This window comes from Diadema antillarum, unplaced genomic scaffold, assembly GCF_040938485.1.
Source record: "Diadema antillarum isolate AM-2024a unplaced genomic scaffold, OU_Dant_1.0 scf00000061, whole genome shotgun sequence".
Classification (NCBI taxonomy): domain Eukaryota; kingdom Metazoa; phylum Echinodermata; class Echinoidea; order Diadematoida; family Diadematidae; genus Diadema; species Diadema antillarum.
This window is the reverse complement of record NW_027270950.1, coordinates 2,987,511-3,007,840: the sequence shown is the minus strand read 5'-3', so window position 1 is coordinate 3,007,840 and position 20,330 is coordinate 2,987,511. Positions and strand designations below refer to the sequence as shown.

The following is a 20,330-nucleotide window of genomic DNA, read 5'->3' as shown; positions in this document are numbered from 1 at the left end:
GGATCAAAGTTAGGAAAATGTTGAAATTCTACTATCTACAGTTGTGATCTATTGTTGAAATATTATTACATAGTTCCTCCATACCTTGGGGATTACCCAATGTATATTAAAAAAAAAACAGTATTGGCATGCCACCATCACTCCAAATTGACACGTACGGAAAGGTTTTGGCTATGATGGTCAAAGGTCAAGTGAAATACTAACATGACAGGATTTTCCCTATATTTTTAAAATGACCGCTCAAAGTATTTGAATTGTCATAAAGATAGATTAGTCAAAGTAAAAATGCTCAAATTCCTTAATACTTGCTCAGTCTGCGAGTCTTTAACAATAAAATTCCATCCATTCACACCTAGTTTAAGGAAAGTAAACACTCGACGCATTAAATTTTGTGACAAACACACCATTTTTTTTTTCTACCAGGTATGTGAAACTTTCGTGTAACATTGGAAAGACGTACTCCAGACCTGTTAAGAGAACAATATGGCGGAGGTCTACCAGTCGCCGTTATCTTGTATAGGACATTTTCATTTGTTTTTTTACTTACTACATATCTATTCAATGATCATGGCAGTGTAGTTCTAATTTGGTGCGGATGCCACCGAGGATATCCCTCATAACGTAATCCAGGTACTGTCTTGTGCTTAGTTCAATTTCAGATCTTTCTCTTTAAATTATTTTTAAACAATTTGAGATCATTTTACATACCTTAATACGCACTTATCGATGACGTTGCCATGTTGTACATTGTACATAAGTGTATTCCTTTTGAATTACATACTAATGTGTACTAGTAGGCCTTCATGCCAGTTTCATACATATGGGAGTAAATAGGATGGTAATTGATGGTTATGTACGTGCGAATCATTAACAATTGTGGAATTCGTCTATCGTCTGTGCACAGCTAGAATTGTAAATTTATATATCATTTTGTTATACAACAATCTTGTTACCTGGACAACTTGCTAAATACAATATATTTATAGCATACAGTCTGGTGACAGATAATGACCCCGCCATTGTAACTTCCTTTTTTTTTACAGCAATTTATCATGATATTCCTATAAAGGAATTATGCCTATTATTCATCAAGTTTATGTACCTTTGTGTTTGTGTCTATATGAATGTGTAAGAATGATTGCCATGACAGTTGGCTTTGTTCAACATGGTTGGAATGAAAGAATGTCCCTCCCCCAACCTACCCCCCCCTTTCTCTCTCTCCCTCTCTAAGAAAAAAAAAGTTAAGCATTGCAGACAGTATGTCCCTTGCGCCTTTGGGACGCCTGCGCGTACACGCTAGTTCCCCAAGCGCACGCGCTAAAACCTTAAGCGCACTGTCCACTGGGTAACGACATGGCGTCCAATTCATGAGTTGGCCAGACTCTCTTAATATACGGCACTGAGTTAGGCCTCATTTGGTATTATGCAGTGGCCAGTAGAATGTGGCGATCACTTACTGCGTGTGAATTGTCTGAAGTAGGGTCGAATTTTTCCCGAGACCGAGTTAGTCTGGAGCCTTCTGGAATAAAAGTCGGTTTTCCTACTATTATTATTTTTCTCAAAATACTCTAAACCGACTCATCATTCCGGCAAACCGCGTCAGCCAGGTAAGTTTCTTAGTGGACTCTTTCGATATATTGCAAGCAAAAATGAAATGGTGCTAGACGGGTTCTCAAGCACTTACCGAAACTTAGTTTTCACTTTAACTTGCATTTGAATAATGTTTTTGTTTTTTTAAAGAAAATCTTGCAGTGTATGGAATGGAGCAGGGTGCTAAATAACTTTTTGTTACCACTTGCCCGGTCTGGCAAGCAAATTTTCAAACTGTTGCAGAACACTTGCCCGAACATGAATTATACTTGCCCGAAAAGAAACTATAAGATATAAGAAATCACTTGTAAAGCCAAGGGTTTGACAAAACCCAATCATTTGAATAAACAGCACATATGGGGAGTAACAAACTTGGTTGGATAGAGTGTTGGTGTTGGATTGATGGGACTTTTTCACGTAAGTGGTGAGAAGTAAATATGGCTTCAAAACTTTTTGCTTGCCCAGTGTGGGCAAGCATTTTTTCTCATTGTTCCAAAACACTTGCCCGACTTTGATTTTCACTTGCCCTGGGCAATCGGGCAAGTGCTTATGTAGCACCCTGTGGAGAATATATTACTGCCTTTGATTTCAGTTCTGCATGTCTAAGCAAAATCATTCCCCCCCCCCCAATATCAGCTTTTTAAACTGTTATTTTGCCCTGTTGGGATGGACAGCTATCCTGAGATTAAAACGGTAAAAGCTGAAGGAAGTGAGGAATGTACTATGTAGTGAAAAAAAAACAAACACCTCGCGGAAAGTGATATGATTCACACGAGGTAGAGGAGGTCATAGATATCAAATAAATGCTGACCTAAAGTAACTGAGCAAAAGTGGTATTGACCCTGGGAAAATGGTATAAAACCTTTGAGAAAACTTTATCCTATAAAATATAGATTAAAAAGAAAACAAACAAAAAAATCTCCTACATAATTACCAAAAGCTGCACACTGGCACTGGTCCAATGGTCCCTGACCAGTAAAAATCACTGTCAGACCAGATACTTTTTCAGGAATGGACATGTAAAGAATTGAAAAACTGGATACCTAGTGGTCCGACAGACAGGTCGGACCAGTAGAAAAAATGGGTTAGTGTGCAGCCCTGATATTTACCATATGTTTGGAATTGCCATTTATTGTAAAACATTGCAGAGTTGTAATACTAGAACTAGAGATTGTAATTTGTCATCACTGACAAATTAAGGTGATCCGATCTTTTTTTTTTAATCAATGATTCGAGTCCTGATACTGCAAAGTCTCAGCTACAACATATCAAAATCTGAGAGAAATTCACCGAAGCATAAGTAAGATAGTGCTCGATAAAGAGAGTCATGTCAATTTTCACATCTAAAAAATTCCCTCCCATAGAGATAACACGTCATAGCAAAGATAGAAAAAGAAGTACATATGACCTTTGACCCCACTTTGCACAGACAAGATGGCATCTGAGCAAAAAGTGGTTATTTTATGAAATGATCCCTGTAACATTGTCTTTACGTGTGCAAAATATGGGAAAGATAGGACATGTATTCACCAAGATACAGGATGAAACATCTATGACCTTTGACCCTAATTTACATACCCAAGATGGCGTCTGATCAAGTAGTTGTGATTTTATGAAATAATTTTCGTGACATGAACTAAACATGTGCAAAATATGAAGGTGATAGGGGCTGTTTTTCTTGAGTTATTGCAAAGAAAGTTGCAAAAAGAAAGAAATATTTCAATACATCGAAGATAAACTTTAATTTCCACCAAGTTTTTTTACGTGATCCCGACAACGTATGAAAAAACGAAGGGCACACTTACGATAGCCCTACATCTCAGCTACAACATATTAAAATCTTAGAGAAATTCACCGAAGCATAAGTGAGCTAGTGCTCGATAAAAATAGTCATGTCAATTTTCATTTCCATAAAAATTGCACTCCCATAGAGATTACACGTAAACTGGTCAAATTTGACAAGGTTACCTTCAATCCATTTTATTGAGGTGATGTCGTCGTCAAATCAAAATTGTTTAATTACATTTATGAAAGAACATTTCATAAGCTACAATATATTGAAATTTGGGTGAAAATTGGCAAAGGATTAGTGAGATACGCTCGAGTAAACTTGAAATTTGATGACGTCATTTTGAAAATTTACTTTTTTTACTTTATTAAGAAATTTGATATCTTTTAATCATTTTATCAGCATAGCCAGCCCATGAAATGACATGTACAACTCATCACCTTTCAGAATATGTAAAGAAAATGGGGGGTCACCGTCCATCCTGACGAGTAAAATCCGATTTAAAATTGGCGGTTTTTTGGCATAGTTGCACTGTGTATCCCCGTTGACGCACGCGCGGAATTTTGAATTTGACGGGCCCGTATGACGTCATATTGAGTCGGATCGACTTGAAACTTGGTAGAAATATTCCTTGAAATTTCGGACATCCGATCCGTGTGAAAAAATTGAAAATTTCTATTTCATATTAGCTGTGCGTGCGTATATGTGCGCGCGCGTACGCGTCCGTCCAATTTTTTCAATTTTTCAAAAAATGCTCCAAATGGTCTGAAACGTGTGCAAAAAAAATTTGAGCTGGATTTGAGCATACAAATATTTCAACGCGCGCGTACGCGCGCGTTCGCGCGCGTTTTGAGATAAATATGAATTTTGAGAATATGAGTAGAATGCGCTTGACTTGAAATATATGTGACGTAAATTTCATTGAAATATTCCATTCCATTAATGAGATATGATTGAAAATGTGTTTTCATATAATGACGTCATAGTGACGTCACGGTCGACTGATCACTACGATTTTACTTGACCCGTCGTCTTTGGGACATGATACATATATGGTATAATTTTGGCATTGATAGGAAGAGGACTTTCTGAGCTAACCGATACACAAATTTTGTCCAGAAATAAAGAAGAAGAAGGAAAACAAAGAATCAGTACAGATACAGAAGGTGATCCGAGAGGATACTCGGATCACCTAACAAGGTGGTATGAGAGAGAACACCTCCATTATGGTTTGTGTATTTGCATCTGAACAGAAATATTATTCTTTATGCCCAAAACAATGAAAAATGTAGTAAAGTGACATTGATCAGTGCCTCCCTTTAATGTCTTATTTTACTATCAAACGAAATGACAGAGTTGAGTTCTCCAATCTATCTGTATTTGGCATGAAATTTCTTCCAGAAACAATCAAGACCAAACTTTGAAAGTTATGTACCTTTCAATCCCAACTTCATATAGCGTCCTCTTTTACAGATTCTAGGAAAAGTTTGAAAAAGTAATTCAGATTGATTTTCAGTTCCATTCAGTTCATTTTAGTTTCGTACGAGACCTGCTTCAGCCAATGGCTTTTCTTGAGCTGGTCCATGGTGATAAAAAAAAAAATGCAGACAGAAGTGGTAGGCCCTATATACAAGAACGCACATGTACACTCGTATGATATGTCTCAAGGTGTTAAGACGTTGCTTTAATTACTTGCAGAAGGCCTATTCACTCACAAGAGTTATTGGTTTCTAGATTGCGATGCAAAAATCTATTTTATTCACCACCTTTCACACATGGCTAAAGAAACTCACTTGACTATCAAGGAGTGTTCTTCACTGAATTTGCGAGTAAAACTCTCAGTTTCTGTCACTATTTTGTGAGCAAAAGTCATACCTTTTATACAATAATGTGGCTACTGGTCATTTGAAAGAAAAGGCATCATAAATTCATAGTACAATTCACATCAAAACAGCTTGACATTTTTCTGTAAAACTTTGCTCATTACATCTCAAAGGTAACAAAAATCTATAAAAGTTATATAGATTTGAGAAACAGAACATTTTCTCAGAGCTTGACTATGTTGCTATCACTGCTCAGAATGATGTGGCACACAGGAGTTTTACACCATGGCATGTAATGAGTTAAAGAATAAACATACATAAGATACAAATGTGATATGTTTTAGAGTATGTGAGTGGACAGGTTCAGTGTTAGCTATCATGGGATTGATTCGCGCTGACACATGAAAATTGAGATTGCTATCAAAATCTTTCAGCAAAGCAAGGTTTTCACATCCAAATGCAATTATTTCCAATGGAGCACTGCACATTAAAGGACAAGTTCACCTTCATAAACATAAGGATTGAGAGAATGCAACAATATTAGTAGAACACATCAGTGAAAGTTTGAGGAAAATTGGACAATCGATGCAAAAGTTATGAATTTTTAAAATTTTTGTGTTGGAACCGCTGGATGAGGAGACTACTACAGCTTGTGAGTCATATGCGTACAACAGTATAAAGAAAATGTAAAAGAAAATTCAACATATTTTCATTTTTTTCGCATAATAAAAGAGCTCTTGACTTGCCTCTTTCTAAAGGCAGGGGGAATAATATTGCCCATAACATTTGTCGGTAACGAGTCAGGGGAATGTGTACTTTTTTCAAAAGATGGAATTTTGTGAAATTCTCTTTATATTTTCCTTATATTGTTGTACGCAAGTTATTCATACACTGCAGTAGTCTTCTCATCCAGCGGTTGCTGCACAAAAATTTTAAAAATTCATAACTTTTGAACGGATTGTCTGATTTTCCTCAAACTTTCAATGATGTGTTCTACTAATATTGCTACATTCTCTCAATCCTTATGTTTATAAAGGTGAACTTGTCCTTTAAATAACACGAGTCATATATCATCTGGCATGTAATCATTTTTCCCTCTCCTAAAAATTCATGATTCTTAGAGATTCAAGGTCTTTTCACCCAAATGGCTACTAGCCAAATGATATCAGAATCATATAGCCACTGGTAGCTGGAGATCATTACCTTGCCAAATACTGCAATGTTTTGCATGAATCATATTGAAACGAGAGAAAAACAGCCCTGTGAGAAAGTCATAGGAGACCTATCCTAGCACCACTTTTGTAGGAGGGCTGTGCATCAATACTGTGATACAGCAAAACAAATTGACATTGAAAAGAATGAGTGTCAGTCTTTGTAAAGGGAACATTTTTGTAGTAAAGCTTTTCTGCACCAGGGACTTTGGGTAGTGTGTACAAGGCTATGCAGGTTTTCTGTGCCAATCCGCACTCATAATGCATAAAGCTTAAAGGGTTGATCATGTATCAAGGTTGGAAAATGTATGGTACTACTTGCATCCAGATTCTTTTGCGCTTCTGCGCATGTAGGACCTATGTGAAACTAGGGACAAATTTAAGGACAAGTTCAAATATAGGCCCTTACATGTGGATTGAATGAATAATATTAGTTCACATCAAGTTCACATCAGGAGAGCTTGAGAAAAATTAGACAATGCTTTCAAAATGTATGAATTTATGAGATATTTTTCTGTGCTGGAGTGACTGTTTTTTGTGTTTGTTTGTTTGTTTGTTTGTTTTCATTTGAAAATCATCCTACAGCAATGTCATCAAAGTTAGACAAGTTCTGAAAATTGAGCTACCGCAGTGTGAACACATTTTGTCTCAAGGGAAATTTGCTGTAAAAATCATAATTTTTGGCATCATTAACTTGTCACTCAGAATTTCACAGTACTTATAGGTCTTGTATATAAGACAGATGAAATGGAACTTGTTAAAGTTGTACAAAATATATATGCACAAATTCAGAAAGAAATGCATACGAAATTGCATATTGAAGATAGAAACGTGAACTTTAATCTTCTAAAATGTGTTGCCAATTTTAGAATCATGTGACAAATTTGAAATGATTCTGCGCCTGAAATAGACAATTACAATAAACGGCAAAGTACTCAATGTGCTCTCATGATTCATTCACCAATTGCATTACTATTTCAAGCTGCATTATGCCCCAATATCAATTGTAATATAACCCAAATTTCAAGTCCACAATTTGCAAGCATTCATTACCATCATGAAAGACTTCTGGTGTTCTTTTCCATTTTTCCATAAATGTCACTTCTGATTTGACTACCCTTCTTTCCTTTACCTTATCTTTTACTACTACACACAGACACTCACACCCACACCCACACACACACATACCCGCACACACACACACACACACACACACACACACACACACACACACAAGTACACAAGTCGTTTGCTGTGAACTGTTTGCAAAGTTTGTTCAACTGTAATTGTTAGTTATATGGCACCATGAGGCATGATCAGTTTCAAAAAGGGATTTTCCCTTCCATGTACCTCTTCTCCCTCTCCCTGCCCCCCCTTTCCTCTGCACGAAATCTGACTTGACCTCTAGACACCACATAAATCTGGAGGCCACCGCTATCTCTGATGTAAAGCCCAGTGCAAGGCTAAAGGAAGTCGCTTCTGCCTTTCTCTGGTAGACTGTGGCATTCTTCCAGAAAGAACCTGGTTTGGGATTCCCATCAAATGGTATTAGGGCCTATTATAAAGTAAAATGGGAATGGACTATGCAGAAGAAGTGGCAGAAAATGGAGGGGGAGGGGTTAATTGGAGGGGACATTAACAGAATAATGACTCGATTACTGGTAGTTTTTTTTTTAACCAGTTGAAGATGTGTCCCAGGAATACTTGGGCAGGTGTCTGTTGGAAATAGTATAGCAAAATCAGTCTGTCCTCAACGGGTTAAGGGGGTGGGGGAATACTGTAAAACCAGAAGCATTCGCGGCATAAAACTTTTGCAATTTGTCACTGGCATTCAATGCATTGACTAGACAAAACCTTTGATGTGCATGATGTTTTTGCGAATCTTGGCTCCTTGCGAAATTTGCAAAAGTTTCATGCACGCAAAAGTTTCTGTTTTTTACAGTATGTGACAGATTTCATTTTATATTTTTGTTTTAATGTTTTTGTGGCTTCCACTGCACAGGAAACCAAACCACAATGTTTCAGGTTTTTGGATATTCTTGATGTCCTAATGGCCAGGATATCCCCTCAAAGTGTCAATAAATTCAGGATTCTTTTGTTTTTGAAACAAAAGGCATATATATTATGTCAAGTAGTCAGTGCTGGATATGGAAGAAATGTCATTTGAAAAAGACAGGTCTTGCATTAAAGGAACCATTTGTGCTGCAGTACACTTAATATAATTGGTATAGTTGTAGATTTGCTTGTCACTTTTTTTTTTGGTTATGCTACATACATGTAGTCCAGTAAAATGTAGATCAAACCTTCAGGTCCTCATATAATTATTTTCAAACCAACTGTATCTTGATAGTACTAAAACAAAACAAAACAAGCAAACAAACAAAATAAACTTGGCAGAATTTATACCTGTTGCCAGACAGGCAAATCCCACACGTGCAACTTGATTCACAACTATGAAGTTCTCAATTTCAGTGTATGTCTGGAGTTTTGAGAATGATAAGCTTGTGTCTGGAAGGGGGGGGGGGGGGAGGAGGGGGATTGGGAGGAGGTTGAATTTCTTCTTTAGTCATGAAAGTTAGGATTTCAGTGCTGAAATATAATACAGATATGAATCGAGTATCATGCAATGACATTGACAAAACCTCCACTTCTATTTCAGTTTTGACATCAGGTTGATAAATGTCTGTAGTATGAAGTATTTCTAGAAATGCAAATGACAAAGGACCGTCAAAATTGACTATATATCCACTTATGTTACATTGCCTTGATAGAGAAGATATGTGGACATCAATCTTAATTATGTTTTTATTTTTTGCTTCCTGGACCATAAAGTTGTATCTCATTATATCATTTATTTTGATTGAAAATGGGCATATCTTATTATATTCAGAACTCACTATGTTCTATCCTTTTATATGATTTTAGAATTAATACTTTGGCTTTTTTTTCTCCTTTTTGCATGGCTAAAGATTTATTTGGGTTTTAACATTATCTTGAACAAAATTTTCCAGGCTACATAGCTCATTTCACAGATCTCAAAAAGGCCCTTGTGACGTTTGCGCCACCCCACTGCAAAGTTGACCCCTGATTTCCAATGCTGATACTAGTTAGAAAGAAAAAAAAGGCTTTGTAATCTTCTCCTGCATGTACAGCTTGCAGTCTATCACATCATAGCCACCAGGCTAAATTTGATGTTTTGGAAAAGCAAGGAGCTGGTCCGTTAATTTGCATTTAATGTATCTTTGTCTTCCTTTAATCCATCATGCAGTCCTGAAGGCCAGTATGTGATTCGAGGTCCGGACCGCATCGGCAGTGTGTACAAGAAGGCCCTGTATTATGAGTACACAGACGACACCTACACGGAGCGGGTCCCTAAGTCCGCCTGGCAGGGCTTTCTGGGACCCATGCTCTATGCCGAGGTTGGGGACACCATTTTGGTGCACGCCAATAACATGGCATCCAAGAACTTCAGTTTCCATCCACATGGAGTCTTCTACTTCAAGGACTCCGAAGGTGAGTAAGAATTAGGATTTTGGGGGGTCATCCCACAAGACCGACACTCACAAGTTCAATACCGAAAAAAGGTCCATGAGTCATACAGCAAGTGAGTCCACACCAGGTAGAAACAGCCCACGAGTGTGACATTACAACATAGAGTTTAATGTGTCGGTCTTGTTGACCTTGTTTGCTTTAGCATCAAACTCATGGGCTGTATGACTCATGGGCTGTAAATCTTGTTGGCTGTATGACTCAAGGGCTGTGTGACTTATGGTCTGTAAGGCTCGTGGGTGTCAGTCTTTTTGGGAGTAGCTGTGCTATATGTGAGTACCTATATCTTGCCATAGTTGTCAACTTTCCTTTCATCCTCCAGTTGCCTTTTTGATATTTCTAATACTTTAAAAAATCCATAAACATAAATCTTACACATCTGAGAAGAAATCACAATTGTTATAAAGTACACAAAAGGTGCAGCGTAGTTTGGGTGTACAATTCACACCTGTAAGTTACCAAACTTTACTTATCACTTTGGCTGTAAAAATTGTACATTTCCCTGCAGTGAGGTATCTTGAAGATGTAAATTGTGCAATCTGCTGCATACTAACGATAACATTTTGGCTTTTTTTATTCTGATAACAAAATATGGGGTTTTTTTTAATTGATATATGACAGTGTCAGTGGTTGGAAATCAATTTTTTTCTGTTTAGGGAACTTTTTTGAAAATAACAAATGAATGACTAAAAGCTTGTCAAGCATGTGATCTTGAGAAAGATCCTTGAGCTGTGAGATTCAAGCGTAATATGTGAGACTTGGTAGGTCTGAAAATACAACAAGGAAATTTTCTGACCTGCATCCAGGATGCAGTAAGACTATTCTTTTGTGACACCATGCATGAACAGTGATGAAGAAATTGTGAGGAGAATTGTTTTTCTTTTTTAATTGTAAAGTACAATTTTCTTAACTTGTTACTGACGTACATGTATCTTAAGGGTAATATCATTCAACCTGCATTCTGGAAAAGGTATTGAAAGCCTGGACATGCTCTTTTATTATATTTGAAAAGTAGAGGTATGATGAATTTTTTTACATAGATATATTTTCTTTATATTGTTGTGCGTAGACCTATGTGTTTGATGTCACAAACTGTAGCAGTCTTCTCACCTTGCAATGGCAGCAGCAAACCTTAACTTTTGAAGCATTTTCTAATTTCCCTGAAGCCGCTTATATATTTAGTTTAATTCTCCTTTAAATAAGTCAGAGGGGAGAAGACTCATTCAATTTTTTTGATGGAAGCTTTTCTCATCTCTCATATAATATTCGTTGAATACAAAACAAACTTGTCTCTTTGTGACATTCTAATCAGCGGGATGTTTGCTCAGGGCGTTCAGAGGAATGGACGAATTTGGGATGGCTGATAATTGCCAGTATATTGCAGATATTATCCCTCAATAAAATATGTTTACTAGTACGTATACGTCAGGAGGTGTCTAGCATGTACTGTTTGTTGACCTTGGTGTGTACGTGTTGAATGGATGTGAATTTTCAGCAGTGTCTTGGAATGTGGTGCTAGCTGAGTATGTCATGAGAGACACGCGCCCCTTCTTTATTTATTGTTAAAACAAAAGAAATAAAAAGAAAAAATGAGATGAAACCCGGAAGTAGCACCAGAATATTGTTTGCTCCCCCCCCCCCCCCCCTTTATGGAATTCCTGGATCCACCTCTGCCTTGTGTTTGCTATAGTTTCAATCCTTGCCCCACACACCACAGCAAGTCAGTCCAGGATGTCCAGTAATCAATTAGTGACCTTTTGCTCTCAAAGGAGGTTCTATTGACATGGCAGAATGTATATTTGACCAGGAAGTAAGTTGACCTTAAGAAGAAGACTGGTCAATATGTATACAAGTGAATTATATGTTGCTAGCCCAGTGGAGTGACCAAACAGCAATTCTCAATCTGGTAGAACATACTTTAAAAATCTTAATTGCGTAAACAATTGAGCTTGTGATTGTTGTTTTTTAATCATTCTTTTTGCCCTTCCTGGTTTGTTAAGGTGCTGTGTATGAGGACAATGTCCCGGAGAGGGGAGGGGACTACCTTCCACCAGGGACCAGTCACACCTACCGGTGGGTCGCCAATGAAAGGGCGGGGCCAGCTGAGGGTGGTCCCAATTGCGTGCCCTGGATGTACCACTCCCACATTGAGAGCACTTTTGGCACTAACAGTGGCCTTGTCGGATTCATGCTTATCTGTCGGGCAGGTAAATTAAATTTCAAAAGAGGAGATTCACTCAAATGATATGATTCATCAAAATTTTGTACTCTGATGCCACTGAAATATGTGACAAAACACTCAACCTACAGGTACCACCATATTTCTGTCAAGAGAAAGGGCATGACATATATTGAGATACTCTTTGTGTGTCTGAAACTGAACAGGGGGATGCAGAACTCCATAATTACCATGATAAAGGGATTATCAGTTTAACCTGAAATCAGGCTTACTCATCTTAAGCCTATTCTATTCATGACCATGTCAATGTGTCAGTTTTATCGATAGCTGTTTTTCTTTTTTTCACAGTAACTGTGAAAAAAGAAAAATCATCAGTTAAACCAACACAGTGACAATGTTATCTTATAGTTTTCAGGCACACTCCCACCTATCTTATTGGGTTAAATATACTTGAAGTCAATTTCACACGTAAGAAATATGAGTAAACAAAATTGTTAAAAATGCCAGAACTCAAGATATTGCTGTGCACTTCAGACCTATATACAGTACAAGGGGGCTGGGCGACTTCTTTTTGAAGATGACACAAACACGCACATGTCATGATTGCCTATTTCTGATGCCAAGATAGGCAAGTGTTTTGAATTTCTCAGTCTGTATTGTAATATGAAAATACACGTGGAATGTATGCACATATTTGTTATGGGTGCCATTGTCATTTGCAATTTATGTTGTAGTTTTTTTTTGTATTCCCCAATGAAAATACATCAAATTTGATATATACCAAATAGAATAATGTATGATATCCAGCCTGCATGTACAATAAAATGTTACTTACATGGAATATAATGGTCAATTTATCAGAATTTTAATCTAAGTGAATATGTAAGAGATATCATGTGGGAATTCACTTAAAAGCAGACTCACTAAGCCTTGGTTCCATTGGTTTCTCTGTCCAACGTAGGCATTCTGAATGACCAGAACAAGAGGACGGACGTCGCCGAGGACTTCCTCCTAATGTTTACTGTCACCGACGAAAACCTCAGCTACTACATCGAGGAGAACATTGACAGGTTCACGACGTCGACCACGCTGGATCCAGGTATTAATTATTTGGTACAACTGAGTCTTGTGTATAGTGTGTGTGTTTGTGTAATTCTTAATAAATTGAAATATATTTTCCCCACTTTTATACATTGTGCAAACATTGTATGATCATTCAAGTATGATCAACACATAGAAGTATTACGTTATTCTAGTGCGGTGAGATGTATCATTGCTTTTTCATACTATTCTTCTCATCCTGAAATAATTTGCTCATACAAACAAATCATACCTTTTAAATAAAGTATTCAAAGCAGCAATATATTTCTATAAAATTGATGTATTAATGCAAAAACTATTCATGATTATTTCCATGGAATATTTTTAGCCATGTTTAGAAGGAAAGGCAGATTTCATCAGTAGTGTGTGTATGTGTGTGTGTGTGTGTGTGTGTGTGGGTGTGTGTGCATGTGTGTGTGTGTTAATATCTTAGTAAGAATAGAGAATAGAATGTAGCCAGGTATCTGGTGCAGAGGGAAATTTCGAAGTATTGAAGGTGGTTTAACTAAAATATCTGAAATTTGATATTCAAGTACTTTGATAGCTTCAGTCTATCTGAGTTTTGAAAGTCAAAGAATGATTTGAAATTTGATTATTATTTATTTGCTGGCATCACCCCTCCCCCCCCTCCACCCTTTTATCTTTTTTTTTCTCAATGCTGCTCAAAAGCTAATATTTGAACTTTGCATCAGATAAAGATAAAATGCCTTCACGAAATGACACCAAACCCAAATTTGACAAACATATCTGAAACCTTGAACCAAGGGTCATAAACTGTTCAGTCACATCAGTCACAAATTACTTTTATTTTTGTATATTGACCTCCATGTCTTATATGGGAGTCATTCAAAGTATGTTAATATGCTGATGTGTTTTTTTATAACTTTTTTCTTTGCACAGCAATAATTTTGTATGCTACCTTTTAAAGGGTATACTTTATTGACTGGGATCCCTCCTGTGGGCATACACTGTACATGGGAGAATAAACATGTGTGCATTGCACAGATTTTTTTAAAAATGTATTTTGATACTTCCTACTCTTTGATAAAGCTGTCCTTCATGCCCACAATCTGTAACAAGAACATTGATTAGATACTTAGTTCAGCTGAAAACTATTTCTATGTTGTAGGTCTAGGTTGTTTGTACTACTGCAAAAAGAATACCACTTGACATTTAGAATGCAGGCATCAGTTTGTAAAATCTGTATTACGTATGAGGTGATGAAAAAAAAAAGTTATGAATATGATGTGATATTTTAGAGTGCAAACAGGTTCATTTATTATATATGTTCAATACATTTGACTTTACTGCAGTTGATACATTATAATATGGAGTAGTATACCTTTCTGTGATTGGTTCATGATCATTTGATTTTGGAATGCTTGATTATATTCTTACATAGGAGAATCTTTTCATGCAAACACACAGGATTGGTACCATATGATAAAGCTGTTTATGTTTTGTCAGTCAATAGCACATATAATTCAGATTTTGTGCAGTGATCAAAACTGAGTTATGGATAATTTGTGATGCATATAAAATTTGATGTAGGGAAGGAACATGACTTAACACCCAGGGGTCGTAGATGTTTTTTTTTTTTTTTTTTTTTTTTTTTGGGGGGGGGAGGGGTGGGGGGTCAGAGATCAACAAGGTCAATGGTATCCCCCTCCCACCCCTACATACGTGTGCTTGGTGATGACACTGTGAAAATGATTACCATGGAAAATGTACTTCAGAGAACTTTAACTAACCTTTATTGTGTAGCAGATTATGCCTTTCTGTTGATGGGAACATACAGAATATTCTAACTTCAGACTTTAAAGTTCTATCTTTCGGAAGTCGTGAGTCAGTCAATGGCATTTCAGACCTCTTGGATTTATCATTCTTTGCAATATCACTGAGAAAAATAATATGGGACCACATTGTAAGCAAAGGCCAGGTCATTAAATAATTAGTTTAGTGTCTTTATTTCTCCAGAGCAGGAATGATTTAAGAAGAAAAAAAGGTTCGGCAAACCGTGAAAATTCTCATACGTTTGTGTTGGTCTGAATGTTTGTACGCGTATCCAATATGGTGTGTAGTTGTGTTTGGTATGAGTATATTTCAAATATCAAGTTTCAGGTTTATTTCACATCTTTTAAAAAACAAAGACAACAAATTTACAACATATATAACTATTTGAATATGAAAGGAATACACAAATATCTTGAAACATTTTATATCATGGTACAATTATAACTAGTATATAGTTCGAATGATAACATCGATAGAAATCAAATCAGATGACATATGATCTCGCTATTGTGGAGTTCATGTGCACATTTTATAAATTAACCCAGGCTGACAATGTCTATGACCTGATTATGATATAATTATTATGTGCCATGGATTTAATACACGGCATATCAGGCCTCCACAACCAGTAGACTGTCTTTTTTTTTTATTTCTGTGGAGCATGATTGCATTCAATGCACTAATTGGTAATTTCAGCAGTAGTGTGGAAGTATTGCTGAAATTGAAACATTTACCATATATCCTTCTTGTTCCTTGTTTTTTCTCTTAAAAAAATAAAACAGAGGATGAAGACTTTCTGGAAAGTAACAGGATGGACAGTGTCAATGGCTACCTGTTTGGTAGTCTGCCAGGACTTGACGTCTGTCTGGGGGACACAGTGGCTTGGCACATCATGTGTATCGGCACGGAGATTGATGTGCACACCGTCAGTTTCCATGGAAACGTTCTGGTGAGACATACCAGGGGGGATTTTGAGGACAAAACCTTTTCTACTCTCGGCACCCTCTAATTGTTGATATTTTCTGACCAGAATTGACTTACTTACTTACTTAAGTCGGGTAGTATTCCCGAGATCCATGGATGATGTCCCTCCAGCGCTCTCTGTTCTCCATTACACTGGCAATGTCCTTTGTGTCATGCAGACCAGTGTCATTTAAAGTGTGTCTACATATGTGCGTCGAGGCCGCCCGCGTCTTGCTCTCCCATGTAGTGGTTCCCATAGTAAGACTGAGTGTAGTGTTAGCTCAGGGTGTCTTTTTAGAGTAGCTCAGAGGAGGCTAGGGCTCGCTGGACATGCCCAAAGAATGACCAGAATTGCAGAAGTTTACCAGAGAGAGAGAGAAAGAGGAAGAGAACCAAGAACTTTTTGTTATGTTTTAGAGCTTTATGAAGCAGTCTTGACATGGACATTTTTCACATTAAATTACAATTTGCAAATCTCATACATGTATATCTTAGTTGTAGAAGCCCCACCCTTGTTCTTTTTTTTTTTATTGTGTGAAAATGTTGTACCATTCCACTCATAGAGTGGATGCAATATTTTGATGCAAACTAAAGGATTTTTGCAAAATTGATTTTTTACAGAGGCAGAACATTTTATTTATGATATCATACATTTCAAGAATCACTTCAGGTAATCCCATTTTGCCAGAAACCACAGTAAACAAGTATTTTTTTTTCCAAAATGATTTTCTTTTCCAACCTGTTTTTCTAGTATCTTATGCATCTCAGCAGGGGAAGCCTGGACTATGTAGAGTGTTTTCTTTCTTCTTGCTTCAGTATTTTGTTTTCACCCAAGATAAATGACAGCACAGTTATACTTTCAAATTTTTTCATAATACATTATTATCAGACCATGTCATCTCAAGCTTGAAATGGATAGCTCAAGGCCCGAATTCATGAAGGTGGTACAATTGAAACCATGGTTTAAACCATGGACAATTTGTATAGAGTGGTGCCAAGTGTCGCATGGTTATTTCGTAATGAAGTAGGCTATGCGACACTTGGCGCTCCATACAAATTGTCCATGGTTTAAACCATGGTTTCCATTGTACCACCTTTGTGACTTCGGGCTGAAATGTCTTTCCAATGTTCTGTCGGTCTTCCTCACCCTCAAGGAGTTGCGCAATCGTCGTGTTGACACTCTCAGCCTGACACCAGCTGTCATAGCCACAGGGAATATGGAAGCAATCAACCCAGGCACTTGGCTGGCCAAATCGCACGTGGTCACACACAAACTTGGTGAGTTGCCCTTTCGGTGTAGTTATTTTTCTTGTTGGCATATTGGCTTTTATAGAAAAAAATAATATTTAGAAAAATCATATTTTGGGAGGATGAATTAGCAAATATTAACCCTTTCACCGTAAAATTCACCATGTATAGTTGCTAAGGTAGGGCCTAGTACTAATATAAAATTTGGATAAATTTGGATTTCATCACCTTCCTACGTTAGGTAAATCTGGTTTTGATAAAGCCATTCTACCATTGCGTTAAGTCTTTTTTGACACCGTGTTATGAATGCCAACTTGAACATGGCATAGATTAAGCCTTTTTCAAACTGTACTCAAATTTACGAATGTTTTATTCCCAGGAGCATAGAGACAAGCTAAATAACCTGCTCTTTTTAAATGAAATTCAGTTGCTGCAATCCAGTTTTGCATGATATATTACTTGTTGATATGTAGGATAAGCCTCGGACAAGCTTTCAGGTTGTCAAGAACAACCTCTGTTTAAAAGGTATGCATGAAATTTGAATATGTTGCGAAACCGCTTATTGTGCTTAATCATTATGTGAAATTGCGTACATTCTCTTCTGTCTGGTTGTGTGTCATATTGGCGGAGTTCCAACAGTTGTACCTTGAATTTTCACCAAGCATTTGCTTGCAGCTATTGTCTCCATCTGTTGATCTTGGTATGTTTGCATTAGATGCAGGGGCGGATCCAGGAATTCCGTAAAGAGGGGGCGCACGCACCCCTCCCCCCATTTTTTTCTTTTTATTTCTTTTGTTTCAACAAAAAATAAAGGGGGGGGGGGGGACGTGCACCGGTTGCGGTCCTCCCTGGATCCACCCCTGAGATGCAAGACTGATTGTATTATTTTTGGGTAATTCCCACAGGCATCTTAGTTTTATTTCTATATGCCTTTTCCAGCAGTCTTTCTGTGCAACCGTACCAACAGTTGTTATAAGTTGTTTAACCTGTTAAGGACGAGTCTCATTTATGCTCGGGCAAGTGTCTATGGGAAATGCGTGTTGTAGCGAAATCAGCCTGTCCTCAATGGGCTAAAGGCAGCAAATGAACCCGACACCAAAAAGTTATCACCATGGCACTGGCTAAAAAAAGTCAAGATACACATCGAAGGTTGAAGACACTGGTTAACAATGTTTTCAGTTTGAAATATGTGGTCTGCGTGGTCCCCTCGTGCTATCAGAGCCTCTGATATTGAACAGATTTGAAGCTACGAAAAATGAGGCTCCTGTATCTAAATTACTACACGTATGTAATGCATGTGATTATGATTGTGTTTCAGATGTATTATATTATGTTGCAAAACTTGTTGAAATTGGAAAAAAATAACCTTACTGTGTAATGTCATATTTGTTTGTACAATATTGTTTAAGGAAATTGCTGAAAATTGATTAAATTGTATATAGCAATGCCATACAAAAAATAAATCAAATGAAATCATATCAAATCATATCAAAATCAACAATACAAGTGCTTCAAAAATCAAACCTTTGAGTAACCATCAGATTTACCATGCACAATATTTCCCACAGAGAATAATTTTCAAATAATTATACCATTCCATGAATGGTTTCTATTAGTCAGATTAGTTGTTCATAGATCTCTTGATAGTGGAAGTATGAGTCAAAAAACTTTTTGTGCTGGAGTGTTTTTTTTTCATGCATTTGAATTTGAAGTTTGGAACTTCCAAAAGTGACACGCGCGCCGTAATATAAACCATGGAGCTATAGCAGTCCGTGGTTAAACAGTGCCTTTTTAATGGACTGAGACGGCACTTTGCTAGGAGTTAGTTTTGATGCATTGCCATCTCAACATTATGGTCATGGTCACATAGAACATTTTTTAGCTCGCTGAAGGCTCAAGTGAGCTATTGCGATTGTTCTTCGTCCGGCATCCGGCGTCCGGTGTCTGTCGTGCGTCATGCGTCATGCGTCGTGCATCAACTTTTTACATTTTCATCTTCTTCCTGAAAACCCCAGAACTGATTTTCACCAAACTTGGTAGGTATCTCTAGGGGGTTAGGAACTCAATTTGTTAAAATGGGCACCATGCCTCACCCGGGGGCCCCCAGGGGAGCCCCAAACCCCCCAAAATTAAGGAATCTTTAAAAATCTTCTTCTCTAGAACCAGAAGTGATAGAGCTAAGTTAATTCTATGAGTTAGTACATTAATGACTGTAGTTTCAAGTTTGTTCATAGCAGATTCAGGGATGCCCCCCCCCCCCCCCCTTGCGGGCAGGGGGAAGGGGTGGGGAGGTCCAAGTTGGGGCCTAAATTGTACATTTTCATCTTCTTCTTGAAATATGCATGATGGATGTTCACAAAACTTGACAGGTAGCATCCCTAGGGGGTTAGGATCTCAATTTGTTAAAATGGGCACCATGCACCACCCAGGTGGTCCCAGCCCCCCAAATTAAGGAATCTTTAAAAAAAGTGTTCTTCTCTAGAACCAGAAGTGATAGAGCTAAAATTGATACTATGAGTGGGGGGTTCGAATTTGGACCCTAATTGCACATTTCCATCTTCTGCTTGAGAATGCCTGTTCAAATTTTGGTAGAGCTGTGTGTAATTTGGATTAGTGACTGCGTGAAAGGTGAAGGTGAACTTGCGATACTCAGGTGAGCGCTAGACCCGCGGGTCTCTTGTTTTTTTCCAAATACCCGAGGATACACTGAAAATCATCTAATACTTGATCTGAGCCCATGTTAAAGAACTTTTTCAAAATTTATATTTTTATACTTCATACTCATGCATTCTTATGGTGAGCCACCACTCAAGCATTCTTATGGAAGCTGCAATGTCATAATGTCATCATCCTTGTTCGGTGTAATTTTTGTATTTTATTTCATTTTGTTTATTTTTATTTTGTATTTTTGTATTTTGTATTATTTTTTATTTTTTATTCATTTATTTTTTTTATTTTTTTATTCATTTATTTATTTATTTATTTTTCTTTCTTTCTTTATTATTATTATTATTATTTTATTTATTTATCTTTTTTTTTTTATTTATTTATTTATTTATTTATTTTTTTTTTTGGGGGGGGGG

The 20,330-nt window shown here is 37.2% G+C and overlaps 1 protein-coding gene across 1 annotated transcript in view; it reads left to right on the top strand.

Annotated features, from left to right (window-relative positions):
- LOC139716128 (hephaestin-like protein) overlaps positions 1 to 20,330 on the top strand; it is a 61,950-nt gene that overhangs the window by 19,709 nt on the left and 21,911 nt on the right. Inside the window, exons 3-7 of the mRNA XM_071627684.1 lie at positions 9,682 to 9,926; positions 11,963 to 12,169; positions 13,103 to 13,240; positions 15,819 to 15,985; positions 17,154 to 17,277. Coding sequence (XP_071483785.1) covers positions 9,682 to 9,926; positions 11,963 to 12,169; positions 13,103 to 13,240; positions 15,819 to 15,985; positions 17,154 to 17,277 — 881 coding nt within the window. The remainder of the gene's footprint in view (positions 1 to 9,681; positions 9,927 to 11,962; positions 12,170 to 13,102; positions 13,241 to 15,818; positions 15,986 to 17,153; positions 17,278 to 20,330) is intronic.